At 48.2% G+C, this 22,792-nt stretch overlaps 1 protein-coding gene across 1 annotated transcript; it reads right to left on the reverse strand.

The window, feature by feature from the left end:
• On the reverse strand, nt 1–22,367 carry SYT6 (synaptotagmin 6). The gene is made up of 7 exons (XM_072355965.1): nt 21,831–22,367; nt 9,933–10,269; nt 7,672–8,230; nt 6,218–6,338; nt 5,705–5,876; nt 4,966–5,116; nt 1–1,246 (listed from the first exon to the last, which is right to left on the reverse strand). Exons 1-7 carry the CDS (start codon nt 21,979–21,981, stop codon nt 1,175–1,177), a joined length of 1,563 nt encoding a protein of 520 aa, XP_072212066.1. The 5' UTR covers nt 21,982–22,367; the 3' UTR covers nt 1–1,174.
• Between the last annotated feature and the right edge of the window lie 425 nt (nt 22,368–22,792).

A 22,792-nucleotide genomic window follows, 5' to 3' on the forward strand; every position in this document is an offset into this window, starting at 1 on the left:
TACAAATGAAACCATTTTATTGAGTTTCGGCTCCTATAGCATGTTGCACGTGAAGAGAACGAAGACACGAGGCGTGATGAGCAAGTACAGATCTGTCCATCACCCGAACAAAGGATTCGTGTTACCCAGAGAAACAGTGCAAGCAAAGGTCCTTTCTCTGCGCTCACAGCAGTGATGCTCGGTGAAGGCTGATGCTGGGACAGTTAGGAAAATGCAAACTGACCTGATGGGTGCAGCCATTGCTAACCTGCTATGAGGGGAAATGCTGCCTTTCTAGCAGATTTTGCTTCAACTCGAAAGCAAAACCTTCCTCCATGGGCATCAAAACTTTGTTCACATTGCTCAGGAAAAACAAGTGGCAGCTTTTAGCAGCAGCTGTGTTCCTGTGTTACCCTTTTGTTCACCTCCTAGCAGCAGGATGATGTAGGAAAGAAGGATCTCCCCTATTTCTGCAGCGGTTTCCCCCTCACATCACACACGGTTTCTCTCCATTCCAGGTAACATGGTGATGTTCAGAGCAATGAGCAGCAGCTACAAAGGGCATCTTAAGAAAGAGTTCATGCAAATAGCTCTAGGGAGGCTTCAGATACAGAAAAGCAGGTTTTTTTTTTCCCCCTGAGGAATCAACAGCTTTTTGTTTTGTTTGAATATATGACAAAAGGGATCGGAGATAATACACTGCACACACTTCTAACAGCTCTACAGGAACAGGAGACCTGGACACAGCACTGAGCCATCACAGCACTGAGCTGTGAGACCAGGAGGAGCCTTCCCACATCTCCCAGCTCTGTCCCAAGCAGACCCAGCCTGCAGCACAGCAGGGCCAAGGCGGCTCCTTCCCGACCACGTGTGCTGCCTGTAGGAACTCAAAACATCTTTGCACGTTTCCAGCCTTCAAACACATCACAAACTATTGAAGAGACCAAAACTCCCAGCTCACATCACAGTCTGCTTTCTTCCTCTGGAAACGGGTCCGGAGAGTAAAGCCACAAAAGGAACACGTTGCTTTTTGGAGACCTATTAGACAAAGACGTGTTGACTACAGAACGGGTTTCTGCCTTTACTTACACAGGAACAACGAGGCTGGGAAGTCTGGCTGCTGCCCCCAGCACTCAGCAATGCGCCGCTGAGGCTGCAGGAGCACGGTAACGTGGCAGAGTCCCATCCCTGCAGGTCATGGCGTGGGTGGTGGTTTGGGAGAAGGACAGGAGCTCTGGCTGTCAAAGCTCGCTGCTCGGCCTTGCCACTGCAGGAGGAAAGAGAAGGGAAGCCTAAGCAGATGGGAGGACACTCGGCTTCATTCCTTTCCAAATCAGTTCATAGTTATGAGGACTGCTACCCCCCCATCCAAAAGGAAATGAATCATGGCTGCTCCATAGACAAAGTTTGTTCTCTGCTTACCCAGCATCACGTCCTGTTTTGGTGCTGTTGTTTTGGTGCTGTTGTTTTGGTTTCATTTCAAGGAGCACCCAATAAACACACAAACCCTTCAATCTCTGCTCTGGCAGGAGCTGTGTTTGCAATGCCAGCAATGTTTCATCAGATCCCAGCGAGTGGATGCAGTCAACATTTCATTTTAGTTTTTGCCATAATTATGGGATCATGAATTATTAGTCATCTGCCTTGGGGGCCATTAGTATCATTCAAAGCCATTACTACTTCAAGCTTTTGAGTACTCGCCCATCTCACTATCGTGCTTTATTAAATTCAAATGACAAATGATAGACGTCTTCCAAAGACAACAGGAGGCGTAATCGTTCCACTGCTCCTTTCTCCCCCAGATCAATTCCCTCCTCTCCTTCTTGAGCAAAAAAACCTCTTTGCTAAACAATATTAATATTCCAGCACGTATGAATTTTGTTGCTGCGGGTAAAAGCTCATTAGGCAAATTGCAACAAACCAGTTCAAGTGGAGCTAAACACATGGAGAAAAGAGACCACAGCAACACGTCTTCTGCCGAGCCCTGAGCACGTGCACCACCGTGCCATGTTAAGAGCACCCACACTGCTCCAAGGAATCCTGACCCCTCCTCAGCAAAGCAGAGGTTCTCATGTTTATCATCAGTCTGGGGAAGTTGCTCCTCTGGCGACATGTGCTTTTTTGTAAAGGGCAACATTTCATGCTACAGCTGTAAGCACGGCCACTAATGGGGCTCTGCTGCTTGTGGGGCACAGCCTCTCCTCGACCCCAACCTCCAGGGGTTCATTCCCATAAGGAGGGGACCATCAAGAGCAAGACTGCAGCCAGCACAGCTCAGGGAGCCCAGCACAGCTCAGGGAGCCCAGCACACACACCAACACATCCCAGCCCAGCTGCAGGAACATGAGCAGCTCTGCCCTCACACAGACTCCTCATGGGGAACCACGCTGCCATTCCGGGCACATTTCTCACCATGAGAACTGCCAGTAAAGCAGGGGAGAAGCAGAAATGCATTAGGAGAAGGCTTGTGGTGGAGCCACGCTCCTCACACTGCTCTGCCTGCATTCACAGGTGATAGAAACATCACAAAGTGAGCAGCGAGGAACCTGAAGATACTTCTCCCTCATTTAATTAGGAAAAGTGAACCATCCGTTCTGTAATTAGCAGTAGGAAGCTCAGAGAAGTTCACTGAAAGTCAAACATGCCCAGGAGCCCAGACGGGGCCAGTTTAGCATATCTTTAAAGATAAATGGTTGTTCTTCATTACGGGCAGGCCTTGGCTCTCTGCACACTTGTGGGTTTTTTATCTGGAGAAGCACTTTAAACAAATAAATGCTCCCCCGCCGAATGTCAGAGGTGTTTGGCAACATCAAAGCCCTGCTCTGTGCTGCCCCTCCATGAGATCAGCCCGCGTTTGTCTTTCACATACAACAAAGAGAGCTGCAGTTTTCAGATGTCCCCTTCAAAGCCTGGGCAGATATACTGTAATTCTCTCTTCCTTCCTGTAAACACATCACTTAACCTGGGAGACTGATGCGCCGCAAGGAGAGCAGTGCCCACTGATGCTCAGATAGGGAAAATGTGATTCATGGCAAGAAATGGCTTTTCACTGATCATTTCTGTCCGGGATCTTATGTCTCTTTTCTGTTTGTTTGCTTTTTATTCGCTTGTTTATGTTTCGGTTGGTTTTTAGTGGAGCTGCCAGCAGCAGAACTAGAGCTGAAAAGGGTAAATAAATACCATTTGCTTGTTGGCTCTGAGCACTGGCTTGTGGCAGAAATAGCAGAGCAGATGATCAGAGTGGGGTGTTTTTTTTTTACTATTCATTTTTTTAGAGTGCTCCTGACCTGCTCAAATGACTCACTCACCTCTTTGGTTTTTTTCCTCCCTGTTTCTGAAATCCTGGGGGCTCAGCAGCGACCTTCCAAGTGTATTTTAAATGATGAGTCACCCTGGATGCCTTCCTCCGATCCCTTAAATTTCGTCATAGAAATTCCATCCTTTTCTTCTCAAACAATTTACAAGGTTCTTTCTTTTCCTGCTCCAACCTGGAGCCAAAGAACAGCCCTGCAGAGCCGTATAGATGACAAATGAAGGATCTCCTGGCCCTGGTGTCACATCCAGAGGTACAGCTGACCATACACAGCTTGTGGATCCAATGGGAGCTCATGAAGCACTTCTGCTCTTAGAAGCCACACAGTGGCTGCTGCTGCCCAGCAGTGTGAGATAGATAGCATATGCTGCTGCCCAAACAGCTCTGACTCATGTGAACTATGCTAGTCTTCAGCATGAGAAGCCTAATGAGAGCCTGGCACTGCTCGGCACCCAAAGGAAGTGTTACTGCTGCTCGTCAACTCCACATCGCTTCAATTCTGTTTTGATTTACACCAGATCTACACAAGTGACCCTTGGTCACAGCCCCTTATTTACTGTGGTGGGGTTGCATAGGTACTGCCAGAGCTCTGTAATCTGACATTCTCCATCATCGCCAAGCACAGACACCTCTCATGAGTGCTTGGAGAGGGAAAGAAACCTTCAGATGAAGAAGACCTGCCTATGGTTGTGGCCATTTGGATGGTCACAACCCAATGCCAGAAACCAGACTGATGAGAAAGAGCCGAAATGGAGCTCAAACTGAGCACAGACTGCATTCGTGTTAGGGAAAAGATGCAGGTTTCTAACAAAAACAGGCTTTGCTGCATCCTAATTGAGACCGCTGTGCAGGACCACCAGGTCTCATATCTGACTTCCAGCAGAGCTCAGAATCTGAGCTTCAAAGAGGAAATAAAGCGCTCTTTGTTATGAGCAGTCTGTGGCCTTGAGGGGAAAAAGCCTCCTTAACCCCGGATACAGAATTAATTGCATTTCTTTTACTTCTGACGGCTACAAATGCTGCCTTTATTTTCACTGAGTGCCATTCTCCAAATCTCTCTCCTCCAGAATTTATTACCTAAATCAGATAAAAAGCAAACGATCCCATACGAGTGTGACAAAATGGAGCTCAAGGAGGAAGAAAACGCCAGAGATGGTCAAAATGGCACTCAGGCATTTCAGCCCTATTTCACCATCTGGGGTTATATCCAGTGAATCTCTTTCTCTGCAGATGCTTGCAGCAATTACATTTGTTCTATTTATTCTCCCTCAAAGGCTTGGAGATGAGTCAACAGAAAAATCTTCTAGGATGAACAAACTGAAGCTTGAATTACGCGATATCCCTGGACAATTTGTTCTGCAATCAGAGCAGCATTCTCTTTCCTTACTGCTCTGGCTTCAATTAAAAAAAATATATACCCACAAAAAAATAAGTCATACGTTACCAGTCACATCTGTAAATACAGCTCATGTCTTTTCTGCTTGCAAGCTCAAGGAGTTCTATATGATCAAGGCTGCTCTGAGATGTTCAGCTTCTGGAGTTCATTTCTGGTGAGAACATTTCCTCAGCTCTTAGCAGAAAGCCCCAAGTGAGAGCTGCTCCTCTCTGAAAGCCCTGACCCAGCTCAGCCGTGCACAGTACATGGATCCAAAGGAGAGAACAACTGCACGCACCTCTTTGAAAGACTTCTTCACCTCCACTAATGGATGCCAGTGTGCGATGGGCTTGCGTGGGTACGCCAGCATCTCGTTCCAGTGGTCTCTCCCCAGTCCTTCCGCATTGACCCCCACACGGCAAACCCCAATTATCTCATTGTGACCCACTCTGAAGAACAACAGGAAAGCAAGACCGTTATCTCTTGCCCACAGTGCCTGCACACAGCCAAAATGAGGCACGGCTCCATGATACTGGGGTGCCACGAGGTGCGGTGCCAAGTGAACATAAAGCAAAGGATCAGTTTTACCATACTTAGTATACTAGCAGGTTATTATCCATAACTACTACTCATAATGGTCTTAAGCTGAGACAGGGAGGTTTAGGTTGGATGTTAGGAGGAAGTTTTTCACCCAGAGGGTGGTGATGCACTGGAACAGGTTGACCAAGGAGGCTGTGGATGCCCCATCCCTGCAGGCATTCAAGGCCAGGCTGGATGTGGCTCTGGGCAGCCTGGGCTGCTGGTTGGTGACCTGCACACAGCAGGGGGTTGGAACTGGGTGAGTGTTGTGGCTTTGCAACCCAAGCCATTCTATGACTCTATAACCATATATAAAAATGACATTCATAATATATCTCTAGAGACACACTGATGCCACGCAGGGGTGCAGTCAAGGCTGTGATGGTAAGGGAACAACTACTGAGCAGAACATCCGTGCCCAATGGGATTTTCTCTTCTCTCCAGAGCCCTCCACCTACCGATCATAATCCATGACAGAGATGAGCAGGCTGACTTGATCCATGTTCTCTGGGGGAATGTCAAAGATTATTGCTTCATTATAAGTAGGATTAAGAGTATTTTTCTTTATGGTGGTTTTCTTCTTTTTAAGCCTTCGACCATCACATAGCAAAGACACTTTGACGTATGGATCTGAGAGGAGGAGAGAGGGAAAGCACTTCTGATTATGGAGGTTTATTTTCTTACCCTCACAATACAGAAACAGCATTTATTTCCAAACCATGGATGTGGCACCTTTTCCTGCACTGCTGCCAAGTCTATCCAACTGCTTCCATTATGTTGCACAGTTGCAGTGAGCAGAGGAATCTGGAAGCCCATTTTTCCCAATACTAGGCAGCAGCAGAGGAAGAAAAGATGTTGGACAGCCAGAAACACTGAGCTGCACCAGGAGATGTATCCCCTACTGAGGTATCTCACAGGAGGAGGAGGAAGTGTGGCTGCAGCTCACGGTGCCCTCAGCCATCAGCACCCACCTGAGTAACCGGTGATGTCCATCGCTTTGAGATTCCTGCATTTAATGACTGTTAAGGTGAGGCGACCTGCAGTTGGCAAATAACAAAGGGAAAACATGATCTCTCCCAGGTCCACGCTTTCCTTCAATAAAACAGAGAACAGACTGTATTGGAAACGTGCAAGACTCAGCCTGGCTGCCTCCACCCTCCAACTCAATGCTTTGTGCAGGGTTCATGCAGCACTCTCAGCAGAACAGGCTTTTCCCTGTGCTTTCATTCTGCACTGAATGAGCTTTTTACAATACCTGCTTCAAGGCCAGGCTGGATGTGGCTCTGGGCAGCCTAGTTGGGTGTTGACATGCTTACTATATGCTTACTATAGCTTGGACCATCGCCTGTTCCAATGTGCCCTCCCAGAGCTGACAAACACAGCATCGGTGTGTGTATGTCTGTACATAAATAGTGCATTAACCAGCAGATGGCACTCAGAAATGTTTAGCACTCCAGGATGACACAGATCGATACCATTTGCTGTTTGGGTGCTCTGTAAAACAACTTTCACACACAGCTCCTCACACCTCCTGCACTCTTAGCATTCTCTTTTACACCTCTCAAAGCCCATTCTATCATTGCCTTGCTCGTGGGAATTCAGGGATAAGCATAAATAGACCAAAAGGAAGACTATAAACAGGCCTGGTATATTTAAATGGCAAGGACTTCAGCTGAAAGGTTTTTCCCATGTTCCAGCTTCAGAAATAACAACACAAAAAGACAAGGGATCTGGTGTCCAACTGCAAAGCAGAGCAAGCATTTGTTCACCCCTCAGGAAGGCTCACGTCTTCCTGGAAGGACAGTGGACAAGCAGATAGCTACTGCATAGAAGTCAATGCCTTTGCTTCTGCACTGAGATCAGTGTGAGAAGGTGGCTTCTCCTGCCAGCTTCAGCCAGAGCCTGCAGCACTGAAAGCAGCAACACTGAAAGCTGGACCATTTCCATCCCTGTGTTAGGTTTCCCTTTCAGAGAGAATTCAACAGCACTGCTGGAAGGCTCACAACAACCAGGGAAACAGTTTCCAGTATCATGATGGAATAATGCTCTCTGTAGAGTAAAGCCCAGAACGGCCCCTCCAAAACTATTTCTGGCTGTTTATCACGTGCACGTGGCAGACATCCAGAACCCGAGACCTTCCCCTGATGAACAGATGACAAACAGGGAATTTTCCTCACTCCTCCATCTGGTTTTTAGCAAACCTGCTGTCAATGAGACTCACTGCAGGTGAGATAATGAGGGGACGAAATCCCAGCAAACCAGGGCTTGGTTACAGCTGTCAGGCTTCTACATAGAGCAGCCTTTTCCATCTCTGTGTGTGATTGCTGTAGGCTCCCAGGGCTAACGGCACCACCAGCAATAAACCCACCTGCTCCCAGTTGCACAGGTAAGCCAAAGAGGAAGGCCAACCGGAGCAGACACTCACCGTTGTTGCATACTGAATGTCCTTCCAGATGGAAGTCTCCCTGGAGAGATCTGAGTCCTCAAACAGGTTCTCCAAGATAACTTCTCCTATCATGTCATGTCTGGAGAACCTGTCAAAGTCAAAGACGCTCAGGTGGAGCTTCCTGCTCACCAGCTCCTCGTGGGGCACAGGGAAATGGAAGGACTCGTCGAAGGTGGGGTTCAGGGTCTTCCTATGCACTCGTGTCTGGAACTTGCGCTTCCTGTCGGGCAGGAGGTAGATCTTCACGTAGGGATCTGAGCTGCCACAGAAATCTTTGGCTGGCAAATCGAAAGCCCTGAGAATCCGGACGGTCAGCGTCTCGTTCTCATAGTCGTACTTGAGAGTGAAGTTAATTTTCCCACAGGTTTTCGCTGCTTCTTTTTTGGGGTCCTCGGAGTCGACAGATTTTTGCTTGTAGAGCTCAGGCTTAATGCGGCCGATGCTGGTCGGCTGCTCAGCAACAGCAGGTGGGTCCATGCCATAGTCCACGCTGGATACGTGCATCTGCCGGGGAAGGTGTCTTTTGAAGGAGATGTGCCTGTAAATGGAAGAGAGGAGAGCTGCATTCTTGCCCAAGGACATTCCTCTCCTTTTTCTCCCCCGGACTACTGAAGTAGGAAAGCAGGGAGAGCACAGCAATGAAGGCAAAGTGTGCTTTAGAAACCGCCTACGCTTCAACGAAGCTGAATAGCAGCCTCAAAGGTCAAAGGAATCTACCTGGCAGGATGCTAACTTCCATTGCATCTACATTCTTTGCACCTATGACACAAGTGACAGCCCACAGTTAAATATATGAGACCCAGCAATTCCTTAATCAGGACACACAGCCCCAGTGTGGGAGCAATTCCTCACCCTTGGCTCTTCCAATTCCCAGACACTGGCACCAGGATTCCCCAGGGGGTGGAAAAAATAGCAGAGCTTTTAAAGTAAGAGACATATCGCCAGCTCAGAAGGTTCGGTTTTTGTTCTGGGTATTGTTGCTTCCAAACTTCTCCAACAGAGAAATTTTCTCATTGAGAAATGATAGATAATTCTTGACAGACAGAAATGCACAGCCTCATCTGGAAGTTGTCCCTTGCCTTGAGCTCCCCTTCAGCACAAGTAAAACGTTACATAAGCAAAGCTTTATCTAAGCGAAGCATAAACTCTTCCTGCAGACTCGTGGCATGACTGCAGACTAACTGCTGTGTACAGATCATGCGTGGAGTTATTTCACCATCCCAGGAACTCGGACAGTTGGAGCATCAGCTCCAGGACCTCACTCTTCCTTGGCAGCTTCTTCACAGGCATCCTGGCCACAGAACCCAAAAGCATGAGGGTGTCCCCCAGTCTGTAGCTCCTATTGCAAGAGAAAGCGGCTTCCCACGCACAGCCAAGTCCTGCTTTGTTTGCCTTGATCCAGACAGGCTGAGTTTTTGCATTCTCCTCTCTAACGAAGGTATGACAAAAGCAGGATGCATGTGCATGACCATCAGCTGCACACAAACTGCAGGGTTGGTTTTGACACCGGCTCCTTGGAGCGGAAGGCTGAGCTCTGTGCCCTGCTCGCCCTGCAGCCAATTTTCTGAGCAAAGGCTGCTTTCACAATTGTTCTGTCTTACACATCACAGCCATGGCCAAGGCAAGCAGAAGTGCTGGGACGCAGCCAGGCCTTCTCTCACTGCTTCCTGCCCTACTTTCACGGCCGCCTGTGTCAAGCAAGGAGTACCGTATTTCTCAGAGTTCTTGCAGAGGTGTCCAAGGTCCATACACTCAATGAGCGTGGTGCTGGAACCCCCACTCCTGGCTGACAGATGTGCATTGATCCCCAGCACCAAACACAGCCAGTCCTAAGTGTCAGCAGGGAGTAACGCGTCGATTCTGCTGATCTAATTGTTGCTGCAATGAGCCGCATAAACAAGAGAGAGCAAAAAAGGTCTAATTCTGTCTGACCGTATCCCATCATTGATACTTCAGCCTGCTGCTCGTGTTGTAACAAAATTAAAGTGGCCAAAGCATACTGACAGCTAGACACAATGAGGGCAAGTCACACTAATAGGGATTGAAGCCTTTAATATACTGTTGTTTTTTTTTAAACAGCCCACCATCAACCAGTCCTAATTGGTTAATGGCCAACCTTTAGAGCTTAATCCAGCCTGTCGGTGGGTGTGCTTCCCCCAGACCATCAGAACCTTGGGCTCCATCACACTCTTCCCTCCACCCCCAACTGGTCTCAGTGGGGCTCAATATCCCCAGCTCACCTGGTGGACGATGCAGGCTCTGTTGTTTGCCTCTGGATCCGCGTGCGCCGCAGGATGTGGTCCTTCATGGACATCTGCACCTCTGCAGGGATGTCTGGTGAGGTATGGCTGATTTTCACAGCTGCCTCCAGGAAGCTGACAGTGCCCGTGTCCTGCAGCTTGTCTGCCATGTTCTCCTTATTGCAGTCCGCCTCGCTCTGCAAGACGGCCAGGTGAGAAGGAAGGGCCTTGTTCCTCCAGGGAACCCAGCACAGCTTCCAAAAGAGAAAGAGAAAAACTGCCACCAGGGCCAGTCCACACACAATAACTATCACTGCAAGGAGGCTGACGGAGAGCTCTACAGGGGGAGAGAAGGCAACAGTGACAGGGAGGAGTGGGAAAGGAGAAAAGAAAAGAGAGATGGTGAGAAAGCCATAAGCAAAGGGAAGAAGTGATCCAACCTGACTCGTACCGTGCCTAATGGAGAGCTCTCAGCAGGTTCTGCACATGAGAGCCAAGCCCAAGTGAACATTCCAGGATCACTGCCTTCTTCAAGCATATTTGTGGAGAAAAGGACACCTCCAGATAGTATAAAACTGAATAATTTCACCTATGATGGTGAGCTTGGCTACAAAACACCACCTTGGCTTTCTTTTGTGGTACTGGCATACAAGTGATCCTTAAATCAAGCAGAATTTTGGAACTGAATGAGAGAAAAGCAGGTCCCCCATTGGCAGAAACTGCCTTTTGGCTTCATAATGCAGGTGTTCAGCCACTGCATTAAGCAACATCCTCAGTCTACCTTCCACGGTCCTGGAAGCAGATTGTTGTGCTATTAACACTCACTTCTTGCCCGGCTGCACACAGAAGGAAATAAAGAAAATAGATCAAATATAGAAGGAGACGGTATAGAAAGCACTACACACGTTTCCTTGTTCCGAATAGCACAGAAGCTGTGTGTGTTCTCTGCTTTTCTGAGTCACTTCTACCTCACACTCATCTATTTCAGCCCCTCGGTCTTTTCTGGAGTGAAAGATTTTCCATACCTATGAGTGAAGAATTAGGGGGGGGAAAAAGAGCGTATATGTACATTATATAAATATGTGCTGAGAAATGATTCACAAAGTGAAAATATTGGCTACTTTAAATTCCTCTCTCAGAGTGTTTCCATCCCCAGGTTCCCACTCAAACCATAATTCCAAGTGTTTGAAATACACAAACATAGCAGCCCCTGGAGATGAAGTTCTGTGCTGAAATCATGCTGTAGAAGATTCTGTTACAGATTGCTTTGAGTTCAAGGAAAATTCCCTACCTGCAGCACCCAGCAATGCTGTGCTCCTCATTTAGGTGAGTGTGAGTCAGGACAGATAGGAAAGGAAAGAAAGGACGTCATGCAAACATCCAAACTCTCCCTTCCATCAGCTCTAAGAAATGCTTGATAAAATGGGCAGCTTATAGCTCTTAGCACAGAATCCAGGAGAGCACATCTGTGCATCACCGCATCTACTGTAACAGTCCTTCCTGACATCTGCTTTATCTGCACCAGAAGTTATGAGGGGACTCACTATCAAGTGCAAATTCACAAAGAGCTTAAGGCAAAGCTTCCCAGTGCCCCCGGGTTCTGTGCCTAGAAAGGAAGGGATGGAAGTTGCCAACAGGTCCAGATGGAAAGGATGAATGCTGTCCAGAAGTTCTGCAAGCAGCTTTCCCTCTTTCCTTAGCAGCCTCCTGTGCAGCTCAGATTACACCATTTATATTCTGCTGTAGTTCCAGGATAGAAATACATACTGGAATAAATAGGTCCTGTCTTATTCAATAATAAATAGGATTGTACCTCTCAGCAGTGGGGCTTCCATAGGGATTTGGCTAAATGAGTTCTCAGCGCAGCAATGAACACAAAGGTACCACTTTCCTTTACTTAGGGATAAGTCCTGGAGTCGTGCCCAGGTTGCTCAAACAGCCAAGAAGAAAAAACATAAGAATCCAGACTTTTAGCAAAGACTTCTGCCCTTCCTGCTCTGACTTCTTCCTCCAGGAGCACGTTTTAGAGATGCAGTCATCTTTTCCAGTGCCATCCCTTCAAATCCTTGTAAGCTGCCCATGGGCTGAGCCTGGACTGAATCAAAGAACAACCCAAGTGGGAAGGGATTCCCAGGGCTCAGCATCTAAGATTTTCCTTAGTGAATACTCCAAGAGCCTCATAATAGTATTCACATGAAACTCCAGCAGCCCAGCAGGAAGGTTTTCAGGATCAGGCTGCTTTGCAGATTTAACTTCAGCAACTGCTCTGTCAGCAAACAGCAACTGATATCATGAGCCCTCACTTGGATATTCATCCTTTCCGGTTATTTAAATGTACTGGGCGAGCTGTTACAAAGGAAGCAGTCGCAATGCAGAGTCTATCACTGCACGAAATAATGTGACAGAAAAGTTCACCTCAAGATACTTCTCCCCATTCCAAGGTGTTATCCCATCAATGTCCCAACACAGCCCATTCTTTGCACAAAAACATCCCAAAGATGTTTACCCCCAAATAAAAACCTGTTGCCAGGTTGAGGAAGGTGGCAGCCCACATCACCACATCACCACGTCACCACGTCACCTCCTGCTGATCTGCTGCTCATCATGGATTTGACAGGATTCACAGATATTTTTATGCATGACCTCCCCCTCTTGCCTCTGACAGCTCACATAAAACACAAGTGGAAGGGATTGAGGTTTCACAGACATTCTTTAAGCTACTGCCCGTGAGGGATGTTGGTTTATCTGAAGATGGCATTAAATTCCCCAAGACTTTTCCCTGATCTATTAGACTTACGTATCAGTTGGATGGAGTTGACCTTAATTGATTTAATGAGCTTTCTCTTGTGGATCTGAAAACATCAGTGACTTTAATAAATACCTGGTATTCTAAATATTACGCCTTCAATGTCCTCTAACTTACAGTGCTTCACCAAAAGCTTTTCCACATCAGGATAACCTGGAAAAGGCTCCTCTCAGATTGGAATGAGCTTTGCTTTAACTGTGCCACAGATTCCCCATCAGAGTAGTTCAATGCTGAGTTTAACAATGTGATTAGAAGAGGCTGTTACCAACGAGCATACCTCATTTGTGTTAAATGGCACTGAGTATATGGAGAAATGGAGTTTTGTGAAACAGAAAGCCATTTGCTGGCAGGACTTACACAGGCGTATCCACAGGAAGGCCCACACTACTCATTATCTTTGCTCTGCTTTCCTTTAGTGACCAAGGGGAATGGTTTCTGTTACAGGAGAGTGCCAGCAGTACCTGGGTGGCCAATGCTAAACCATCATTTATCACCACTTACACAATGGGAGGTACCATTAAACACGAAATCTGAGTCAACTGAGGCTCCAGCCTCCCACACCTGCAGCCCAGCATAGAAAAATAATGAACTAATGTCTTTAGAGACAGCACAAAGCAGCTTAGGCCAACGTGCTGCAAAAACTACACTGCTTTTTGGCTTCTGTATATCTTAGTACTGAGTCTGAGAGCAAAGTCCATAGGATAACTCCAAACTACAAAGTTTCTGAGAAGGTCACTGCTTCCTTCTGCCTTTCAAACAAAGGCAGCCCAGGGCAGAATGAAAGGACAGAGCAGTAACTTAAAACTTTGAAGCTAAAAGCAAATTGAAGAAAGAGAGATCCTTTCTTGGTTATCCAAGCCCCTTCCCTTGCACTCCAAAGGCATCTCATTAGCAAAAGCATCCCTTTCGTTTCATCTTAGATGGAACTAATTAAGAGAACATCGAGGAACCACGACTCCACTTTATAGCTCAGATGACTTCATAGTACCCCAGCTGAGTTACCAAAGGGGATAATTAGCAATGTCCAAACAGAAAACGATTAATAATATGACAAAGCTATGATAAAAACAGCCTATTAACTGCAAGACAATACGTGTCTTATTATGGCAAGGCTGACTGTTAATACTCAGAAGTAGCTGCACTGCTATTAAAGAGGTGCACAGATAGCTCTGTGTTTAATGTGAAGAGTTATATTTAATATCTTAGAAGATGCAATTTAGCTTTTCTTCCACCCACTACCCACCAAGCAAACAAAACATGTGGGACAGCTCTCAGCATCCCAGCAGTCATTAGTCATTCCAGCAGCTGCTGGGCTTGAACAAAGTTTGAGCACTGCAAGTGAGATTTGAAGGGGCCAATGAACATCTTTGCCATGCACATTTCTAACTGGAAAGCTTCCCAGTGACTAATGGGAAACCTTTGAGCCAGGGAAAGCTCTCACTGATTTATTTCCCACTGAAAAAAAACAAACATCTCTTAGCATCTCCCTTCTTGCCACAGCAGATGCTGCCTTGAAGAGCAGTCTTGGTGACATAGGGAAGGTGATGGTGCTGTGTCTTAACTCTGTTTCTGCTATCTGCACATCTGGTTTTCCAGAGCCATGTTTTGGCCATTGCTCGTACCATGCCAGGAGGTATTTCCAGGCTTCTCTGTCCATTTTTGCCATGTTTTATTGTTGCAACGGGGCTCGAGAGAATGAGAATAAAACATTCTGTTTCCATGCAGCTTTGTAGAAATCACACATTCGAATGTTAGATGTAGTGTGAGAGTTATTGCTGGAAGAGAGGGCAAGGAGCTCTGGGGCTACAACAGAGCACATGAGGCACTCACCAATTGCTAATCTAATTTATGTGCCATTGAGAAGCACAAGCAATGTAAATCTGATGGGCTGAGGCGTGGAAATTGGACATGAGAAACTGTGGTGAGCCTCAGCTACCTGGCCTGGGGAGCTGGAGAGGAAGCACATGGCAACAGCAGGGGAAAAGGAAGAGGTTTCCATTCAGTCCTGGCTATGGACGTGTTTATTCAGCAATGCTGTTCAGCTTTGAAGCTTTACACAGCTCCAAAGGAACAGGGAACGGATAGAACAGAAACCAAACGCTGGGGCAGCACAGCTACACAGCAGCCAAGAGCAGCACAGATAGAGACAAAATAGGAACTGCAACAGAGCAAAGGAACAGCCCCTTTGGGACTAACGCTCAGAACAAAACACAGAAGGCACCGGGGAGCAAAGCAGCCAGCAGAGCACTTTGCAACAGGAATTTTGAGATGGAAACGGGTTGTCTTATGAATTGTAAAATGCTGAGTTCGCTGAGAGAGGTGAGCTGCAGTGCAGTGCTGCTCTCAGCCAGCTCCTCCTTCCCTCCCCAATCATGCCACAGGCATGGGAATGTTGGCAGAACAAATCATAGAGGGCAGACCACTCCTGGCACCCACAAAGCAGCTCTTTGACAGAGCCCACAGCTGAGCATGCACTGGGGTCTGCAGAAAGCATCAGCGAGAGGTAATCACTGCAAGCCTGTCACCAGCTGCCTCCGCTGGTTGGGAGCGTGCCCAGCGTGCCATTGCTCTGCTTGATGTGTTCATTGTCACATCTGCAGGTCCACTCGCTGCCAGTTGGGTGTCATCTGAAACCCAGCAACACCTCTTGATTTATTGGCTATATTCCCCAGGCAGCTACAAGCTCTAGGATAATGTCCTGAAATATTCTCGAGGCAGAGAAAGCATTAACAGCTGTCACTTCAAAGTCTAAGTGCTGCCAATTCGCTTTTCACAGGTAGCCAACAGTAGAGATGCGTTGTGAAGCACTGCAGCAGGGGCTGCTGCTGCTTAAACAACATCACAGGGAACAACAGTGCAGTAGTTAGGGATGGGAAAAGATCCCAGTGAATTCTCAGCAGATTTTCAGGGATGGGCTTATAAACAGTTATGGATGAGCAGAGCCGCTGTCACCCTGCAGATGTTCTCTAATGCTGATGCTGAGCAGCCCCATATAGAACCCATCAGTCATGAGCATCAGGCCACCAGAGGCATCCTCTGTGCCTGCATGGGTTACCGGCTTGCTTTGCAGGCCCTCCAAAGCCTTTCTATCCTAGGAGCAGTCTGAGCAATAGGAACACGTGTAAGCTGTCACCTACTGCTCTATCTGCACCTTCTGGCACACTGCTCAGACTAAGAGGAGCTTGGCTGTTGTCAGGCTCCTTTAGAGAGAAGCAGGCAGCACTGCCCAGCCTGAGGGCACGCAGCATCCGTACAGCATGTGAGAGAGGAATATGAAGGGATACAGAAACACTTGGTACTGTGAGCAGCCTGGAAAGAAACCAATCAGCGTGTTTTAACTTCTTGAGAACAGAAAGCCACCGATGATCCTTCTTGACTTCCTACTGCGGCACAGTGCTATGAAATACCAACGGCTCCAAAACACCAACTCCTCACAGTGCCCCCTTCAAAGCTCTGCAGGTCTCACCCTCCTCCTGTAAGCAGCAAGAAGAGGTTCATTCTATTCATGCTTTTCCTCCATTCTGGGACAGTGGGTTCCTCTATCAGCTTCCAGCAGCTTTCTTCCTGCACCCAGGGGCTCTGTAGCATCTCAGCCAGAGCCTGCCCACCTTACCCACACATCACTGCTGCCTAACAAGAAGGGAAGGACAGAGCAGGAAGCTCTCACCGCCTGTGCTGAAGTTTCACTGAGATAGAGAAAACTTCTTAAAAATTAATTCGCTGCTACCACAGGGTTCCTGCCACGCCAGAGCTGATTGCAATGCAAACTATCAGCTTCAAAGGCAAGGATGAATCAGAAGCTATTTTGAGAGTAATTATATAAGATTACAATATTCAAAATATTTCGTTCTCGCGTTCAGTGAGGAGACAACCTGCTTCATCAGGAGACCTTGGGGGGAGCCTGCATTGCAAGCAATTGTGATCTATGGTTAAAGCACCGACCAGTTCCAGCCCAGACCAAACTTCCCTTGTTCAGCAGCGCTGGGTTTTGTTCAGCACCCACTGCAGCTCTTCAGGAGATGCAACACGAGGAGGCCCAACATGACACCTACATGAGACCTGGATTTCCCCTCCAGGCTGCACCAAAAGGAAGCCTTTTGCTGAAACTTCCATTAGTACGTGCAACAAGAAAGGGGGATTTAAGCTGCCAACAGTGTTGCACTTCTATAATAAAAGCGAGCCAAAGAAATAAAAGGAACAATCTCTCCAAACTGAAGGAAACATCTCCCATTAGCTTCAGCCGCTTCATGTCTTAATCAGCGGTTCTCTGGGGTATTACAAATGAGACAGTAACTGTTGTCATCGCTTTATGCCTAACTGATGACAATCTAATGAACCATTGATAAGCCACGCTGCATGCAATTACAGCCCATAGCTGTGTGCTAATCCCAGGACAGCTCATTGCTGTGTGCTGTGGGTGACTCGGTGGCACTGAACACGCGTGTGCTCCCTTTGGAGGAGGTGATGTGGCCGGCTCTGATTGTCATCTCCCCCCTGACACGTCCCCAGGTTCAGAACTGAGCACATACAGACATCCACAACCTGAAGCGCTGCAGGTGGAAGGAGCACATTTCAGGCAGTAATGGCTGTGCTTATGAGCTGTCACAGGAGTGCATGCATTTCTTTACAGCAGCTGCAAACATGCACTGAAAATCAGTGATACACCAGCAGAGACAGCGGTGTGCTGGGATGTCTGGCAGTTGTTATCAAATGGGCTCAAAGATTCTGGCACTGGACGTCCTAATGCTGTTTCTGAAAGGGATTTTTAATGTGTGGAGCTTCTGGCATCCCTCCTTCAGCCTTCACTGCACATTTTCCTGTGCTGTCAAACAGGAACCTGCTGCAGTACAAACTGAACTAAACACGAGGCTGGCCTTAATCAGGGCTGCAGCCTCACTGAGCACCCTGCAGATAAGTTTCTTTTCTCCATAGAGAATTCAGTCACTCCAGATACCCCCCTTGCTGTCTCTCCAGGATGCCATTTTGCTCTGTGCAAGTGTAATTAACGACAGCACATGGCAGAGACACATCACGGCTCTCCCAAACCACTGCTATTGTAAGTGACTGCTGTGTGCGAGTCCGCTGGAGTGAAGCTATAAGGGCTGCAGCAGACAGGTTTATCTGTAACATACAGACAGGAAGAAAATAGTGCATTATTGCCCCTGTAGAAGAAATAAATAGCAAAGCCAGGTAAAGCTGCTTAACCAACATCAGCTGAACACTCGTTGGTCCTAAGGAAGAAGACGAGCGTAGCGAACAATGAAAAGAGGAAAGAGGTAAGAAAAATGAGGATGGCTGGAACTACAGCTGACTGAAATCTGTACCAGAGCTGAGGCAGGGTATCGTGGTGCTGGTTTTTATGTGCACACATAAAAACACATGAACGTGGTGCATGCAGCAGGCTGTACCCATGGTGCTGGTACGATCCCAACGCAGCTGTCCAGCCACAAACACCTGCAAATAAAACCATCAGCATCTCAGGATCCTCCTGCAAAGCAGTGGAGGCAGACGGGGTAGGGATATGCCCTGATCTGAACCAGCTGAAAGCACATGCTTGGTTCTCCCTGAAGCACAGGGAGAATGCTGATAGAGGAAAGAAAACATTCCAGAGGGAATGACAGAAGCCTTTAAAGCAAAAGTCTGTTAAGGAGAAGAGGCTCAATATTATGGGAAAGGAAAAATAGAAAATACAGAAAAATATAAGAAAGTAACTTCAGAAATGGGGACTTACCAAGGAGGCAGCTGGTCTCCAGCTCAATCCGCCACCACTGCCCTCAGCCTGCTCACAATCCCAATTAACACCAGCAGCAATCTGGCTGCCTGTTTCTATGGAGTTTCACATCCCCATCCCTGACTATGCATGAGGCGACTGCAGCAGCGCAGGAACGGCTCTGAGGTCCGCAAAAAAACTACAAACACACTCAGACTCCCCGACTGCTTCAGGAACGAACCAACCAGCAGCAGTTGAGCAGATCCAAGCCTCGCCGCTATGCAGAGTTACTTAGAAAGCTCCCAGGCACCGCACAGCTCCGTAGTGCTGTTTGTTTACCAGGACCATTGCAATGAGCGCAGAGCCAGCTGTGAATTCACAGAGCTACACACCAAATGCATAAACATATTCATAGACAAACCATACAATCAATTTCCCCTTGATTTATGCTGCTGGTTTTGACCTTATTTCAATAGAGGTTTTTTTTTGAGCCTTCCTCTAGCTGCAAGGTTTGAACACGACACCTTCAGGATCAGAGCACAAACCTGTTCTGCTTGAGCTAAAGAGCAAATCTGCTGCATGCAGCCCTTGTTGGCTCTCTACCTGCTGGTGGAACAGGCGCACACAGAGGAAGGCAAAATCCATTCTGTGAGTGCATTGCTCCGTGCTAAGAGAGATCTTTGCCCACGGGCACTGCTCCTCACATGCTTGGCCTCCAGAGACGTAAGCCTTGATGATTAGTATTAGTTTTGCCTGGGTGGCTTCAAACATGTTCACTGTTATACCACCATATTGACTTAAAATACACTTGAACAGTGATTCAGAACAGTATGTTATTACAGCCAATAAGTAAACGCAGGAATGGCCCTTATTTCACAGCTAGTGGCTCGAGGCATCCCACATCAGTGGATGGGCACGCCATCAAGATCCCATTAGTCAAGCTGCCCTATCAAGGGGTAGTTTTTGTCCCCAGGAACACACTTCAGAAGCAATTTCTCCATATAAAAATGTTTGTTTCCCATCAGCATTTCTGCAACAAACCTCCCCATGCTGCACAAGGACTCAGCATCTCCCCTCCCGCAGCAGGAATGCTTGCAGACGTGTGGGTTTTGCATTTAATAGTATTTGCAGAGCGCCAGGAGCGTGCTGAGCGCTGCACAAGAACGGCCTGTGTCACGGGATGCAAAAAGAGCAGTTCACACAAAGGGCAGAGCACTAAGAGTGCACTGAGTGATGGAAGGGATGGAGCTCAGGACAGCTCAAAAACCACACAGGGAAGCGGACGTTCTCAGCTTTTCCTTCCTCTCACTTTGGGTTAAACACCCCATATCTGCACAGCACCAGGGCGTTGTGCTGAGGGCAACCAGTGCCCAGGGAAGGGGCTGGGGAGGATGCTCACACCATGCTGAGGTCAGTTGCTCACACAGCCTCTGGGGTAAAGGCCGCAACACATCTGCACGTTGCCTCCAAAATGAGAGCTCAGCAAACTCAGAGTGCCTGCCACGGCTCCGGGGTGCAGCAGCGATATACCTGTTTGCTTAAGGTACATCACTGCAGTGGCAAATGTTGGCTCTGTATCACAGCCTGTAGCTCGTGGCTGTCTGCTATCTGCACACAGCATCACCGCACAGTGGCTGAGGGTGGGCAGCGAAGAGCTGTCAGATGCACTGAGCTGCAGGGGGGTCAGACGGGCACAATAAAGGACATTGCCTTCGCCCAACATCAGGGCCCACATCCAGGAGAGCAGGGCTATTCCTGGCACTGCTGCTGACACATCACTGCAACACCTGCCTCACCCAAGAGCCTTATTTCTCAGACACACAGAGTTCTAACCCAGCAGCCCACAAAGCTCCTTCATCGATACACTGTGCTGTATGGCGAGCTGGAGAAATGCTGCAGCTACATTTCTCTTATTGACTAAGTAGGGGAGCAGCCTATTACATAACCCAGAGCACAGAGAGTAGGGAAGCATCTACTCGATACACAGAAGCTCTTCTCACATCCAATTCAAAGTGCTTTCAAACAGGAGAATCAGTGCACAAAATCATTATTGTACAGTGCTACCTATTTGCACAGAAACCAATCCAGTATTCCTATACCCACAGTCCTTTTCCATGGCCAGATATGATCCAAGAAGGCTGGTGGCACCTGGCTAACTTCTTTACAGCACACAGAATATACTGGGGTGCTCCCATTCATCAGCAACGTGAGCAGTGTGGCCCTGACAACTCAACCTTACCCATCCACCAGCCAATTGATCTATCCAGGAGGTAAAAAACTAGCACAGAACCTTTGAATTCGTATGCTCAAATGCAACAGCCCTGGACACAGAAACAAAAGAAAACAAAACTACTTACACCAAAAAGGCCTCCAGAGCAGCAAGGATCTCCAACAAGACACCATTACCTCCACTGCCAGCTCTCTGCCTTTTATCAGGTGTTCAATCACTGAGATCATGACTTAGCAATTCTCCTACAGGTGGAAAATGGGCACCGCCCAGCAAACAGAGGGAGACCCAGGGAGGGCTGAGGTGTGTTGCTGCTGCTGCAGCCCCATCCCAGCAGCAGGAATAGCTGGGAGATGGCACAGTGAGCCCTGGGCAGGGGCTGAGGGGTGACCACACTGCTCAGCTCTGCACACATCTCCAGGTGGGGACATGGAAGGTTTCTGAGCACTTGGAGTCAGGCTGTGAAGTTGGGCCGGGCTGATAAGCCATCATGCACTGAAACCTCAAAGTAAGTGTCGGCTGCTTGAAAAAGAAAGCACTGCACATGAGCAGCTCGGGGCGTGCTATCCATAATGCTAACAAGCGTTATTTCGTTTGCTTGGGTTTTGCTCCTCCATGTGAACTTGTGATGTTTGTTCCCTCTGCAAACGTCTTCGGCAGCTGCAGGTAAGGGCTGCTCTCTGGAAGCTGTGAGCAGAAGGGGAATTCACCACGTTCCCATGCAGAAGTGCCCCTTTGCCTTTAGAGCCATATACCACCAGCTCCCAGCCCATGCATCACCCTGCCTGGTGAACCCATGCAAACCCTTCCTTTTCTTGAGCTGAGGTAACAATAAGCATCTCTGCCTCTCAAACAGGTTTTTTTATTGCTCCTCTCTTCGTATGGGATGAGAGTTGAGGTTTGTCACTAAAAACAAGGAACTTACACAGAAACTTAACACCACCAACCACCTCGGTGCAGCTCTCCCCATGGGGTTACACCGACTCACACCAACAGATGAACCAGCACCTGCACCAGCTGCGGGATGCATAAAGGAAAATACAGACAGGTCCGTGCTAAGACAGTTCTCCCCTAATTCCAACACTGAGCTCCCAGAGGTTCCCCCCTCTGCAGGACCAATCTGCTTTGGAGGGTTGCAGGACCGGAGTACTGTACCTGGCTCGGAGATGCTCAGGCTCCGGTCTGAAGGCAGAAGGAATTCCCTGCACGTGTCCAGATCCAGGGCAGGAAGGCTTTTCTTCCGGCACAGCTCGGTGATGATGCGAACTGCCTTCTGACAGCGGCTGTCATCCTCGGTGCCACTCATCTCCCAGACCGCATCCTCCGCTGCCCCCCTTCTGTCTCAGGGAGTCCAACTAGAGGCACAGGCTGTGCTCCTTTCCCACAGCAGTCCCACCCTTTGGCATGGCTGCACCTGGGGGGTCCCGCGTACCCTCAGCGCCCTGAGCTGCAGGTTGGGCTGCAGAGCCCTGTGCTGTCTGCAGCCCCTCTGTGCTCCTGGCGCTCAGATTGCCTCTGAGATCAGAGATCTGTTTACTGCCAAAGAGTGTTCCAGACAAAAGAACCTCCTACTAAATTCAGTTTGGTGCCCTCCATACTACGCTTTTAAAGCCGCAGCCCAGATAATTCCTTTTAGTTTTAACCCTTCTGTTGCTCTTCCTCCTGGTTCCCTGGGCACAGAGTTTCAAACCTGGAGCGACCTGACAAAGGAAGCGAATGCTGAAATCTGAACTGAGGACAGCAGAGAAACGCTGCACAAACTACTACAGCCCTGAAAGGCAGCGTGGAACGAGCAGTCGGGTTTGTTTGTTTGCACCAGTGCCATCGCAGCCGGCTGGAGGTGGCCATAGAGACTGAGAACATCATTCTATTTTGCTATCGGGTTTTAAGGAAGAAAAAAACCCACAAACCTGTAGCCTTTCTTATTTCTGTTGCAGTTTATTTGGCACGTCACGCCACGCGATCTTTTGAATTTGGGAACATAGTTGGCACGCGTGGAAAAAAGAAGCAATCCTAACACAGTCACTCACAGCTCTGCTCAGCAGAGTGATTCTTTGCAGCCCCGGAGCAGCACCAGATCATCAGCAAAGTGGAGACTGATCGCTGCAGCTGCACGG

This window comes from Excalfactoria chinensis, chromosome 23, assembly GCF_039878825.1.
Source record: "Excalfactoria chinensis isolate bCotChi1 chromosome 23, bCotChi1.hap2, whole genome shotgun sequence".
Lineage (NCBI taxonomy): Eukaryota > Metazoa > Chordata > Aves > Galliformes > Phasianidae > Excalfactoria > Excalfactoria chinensis.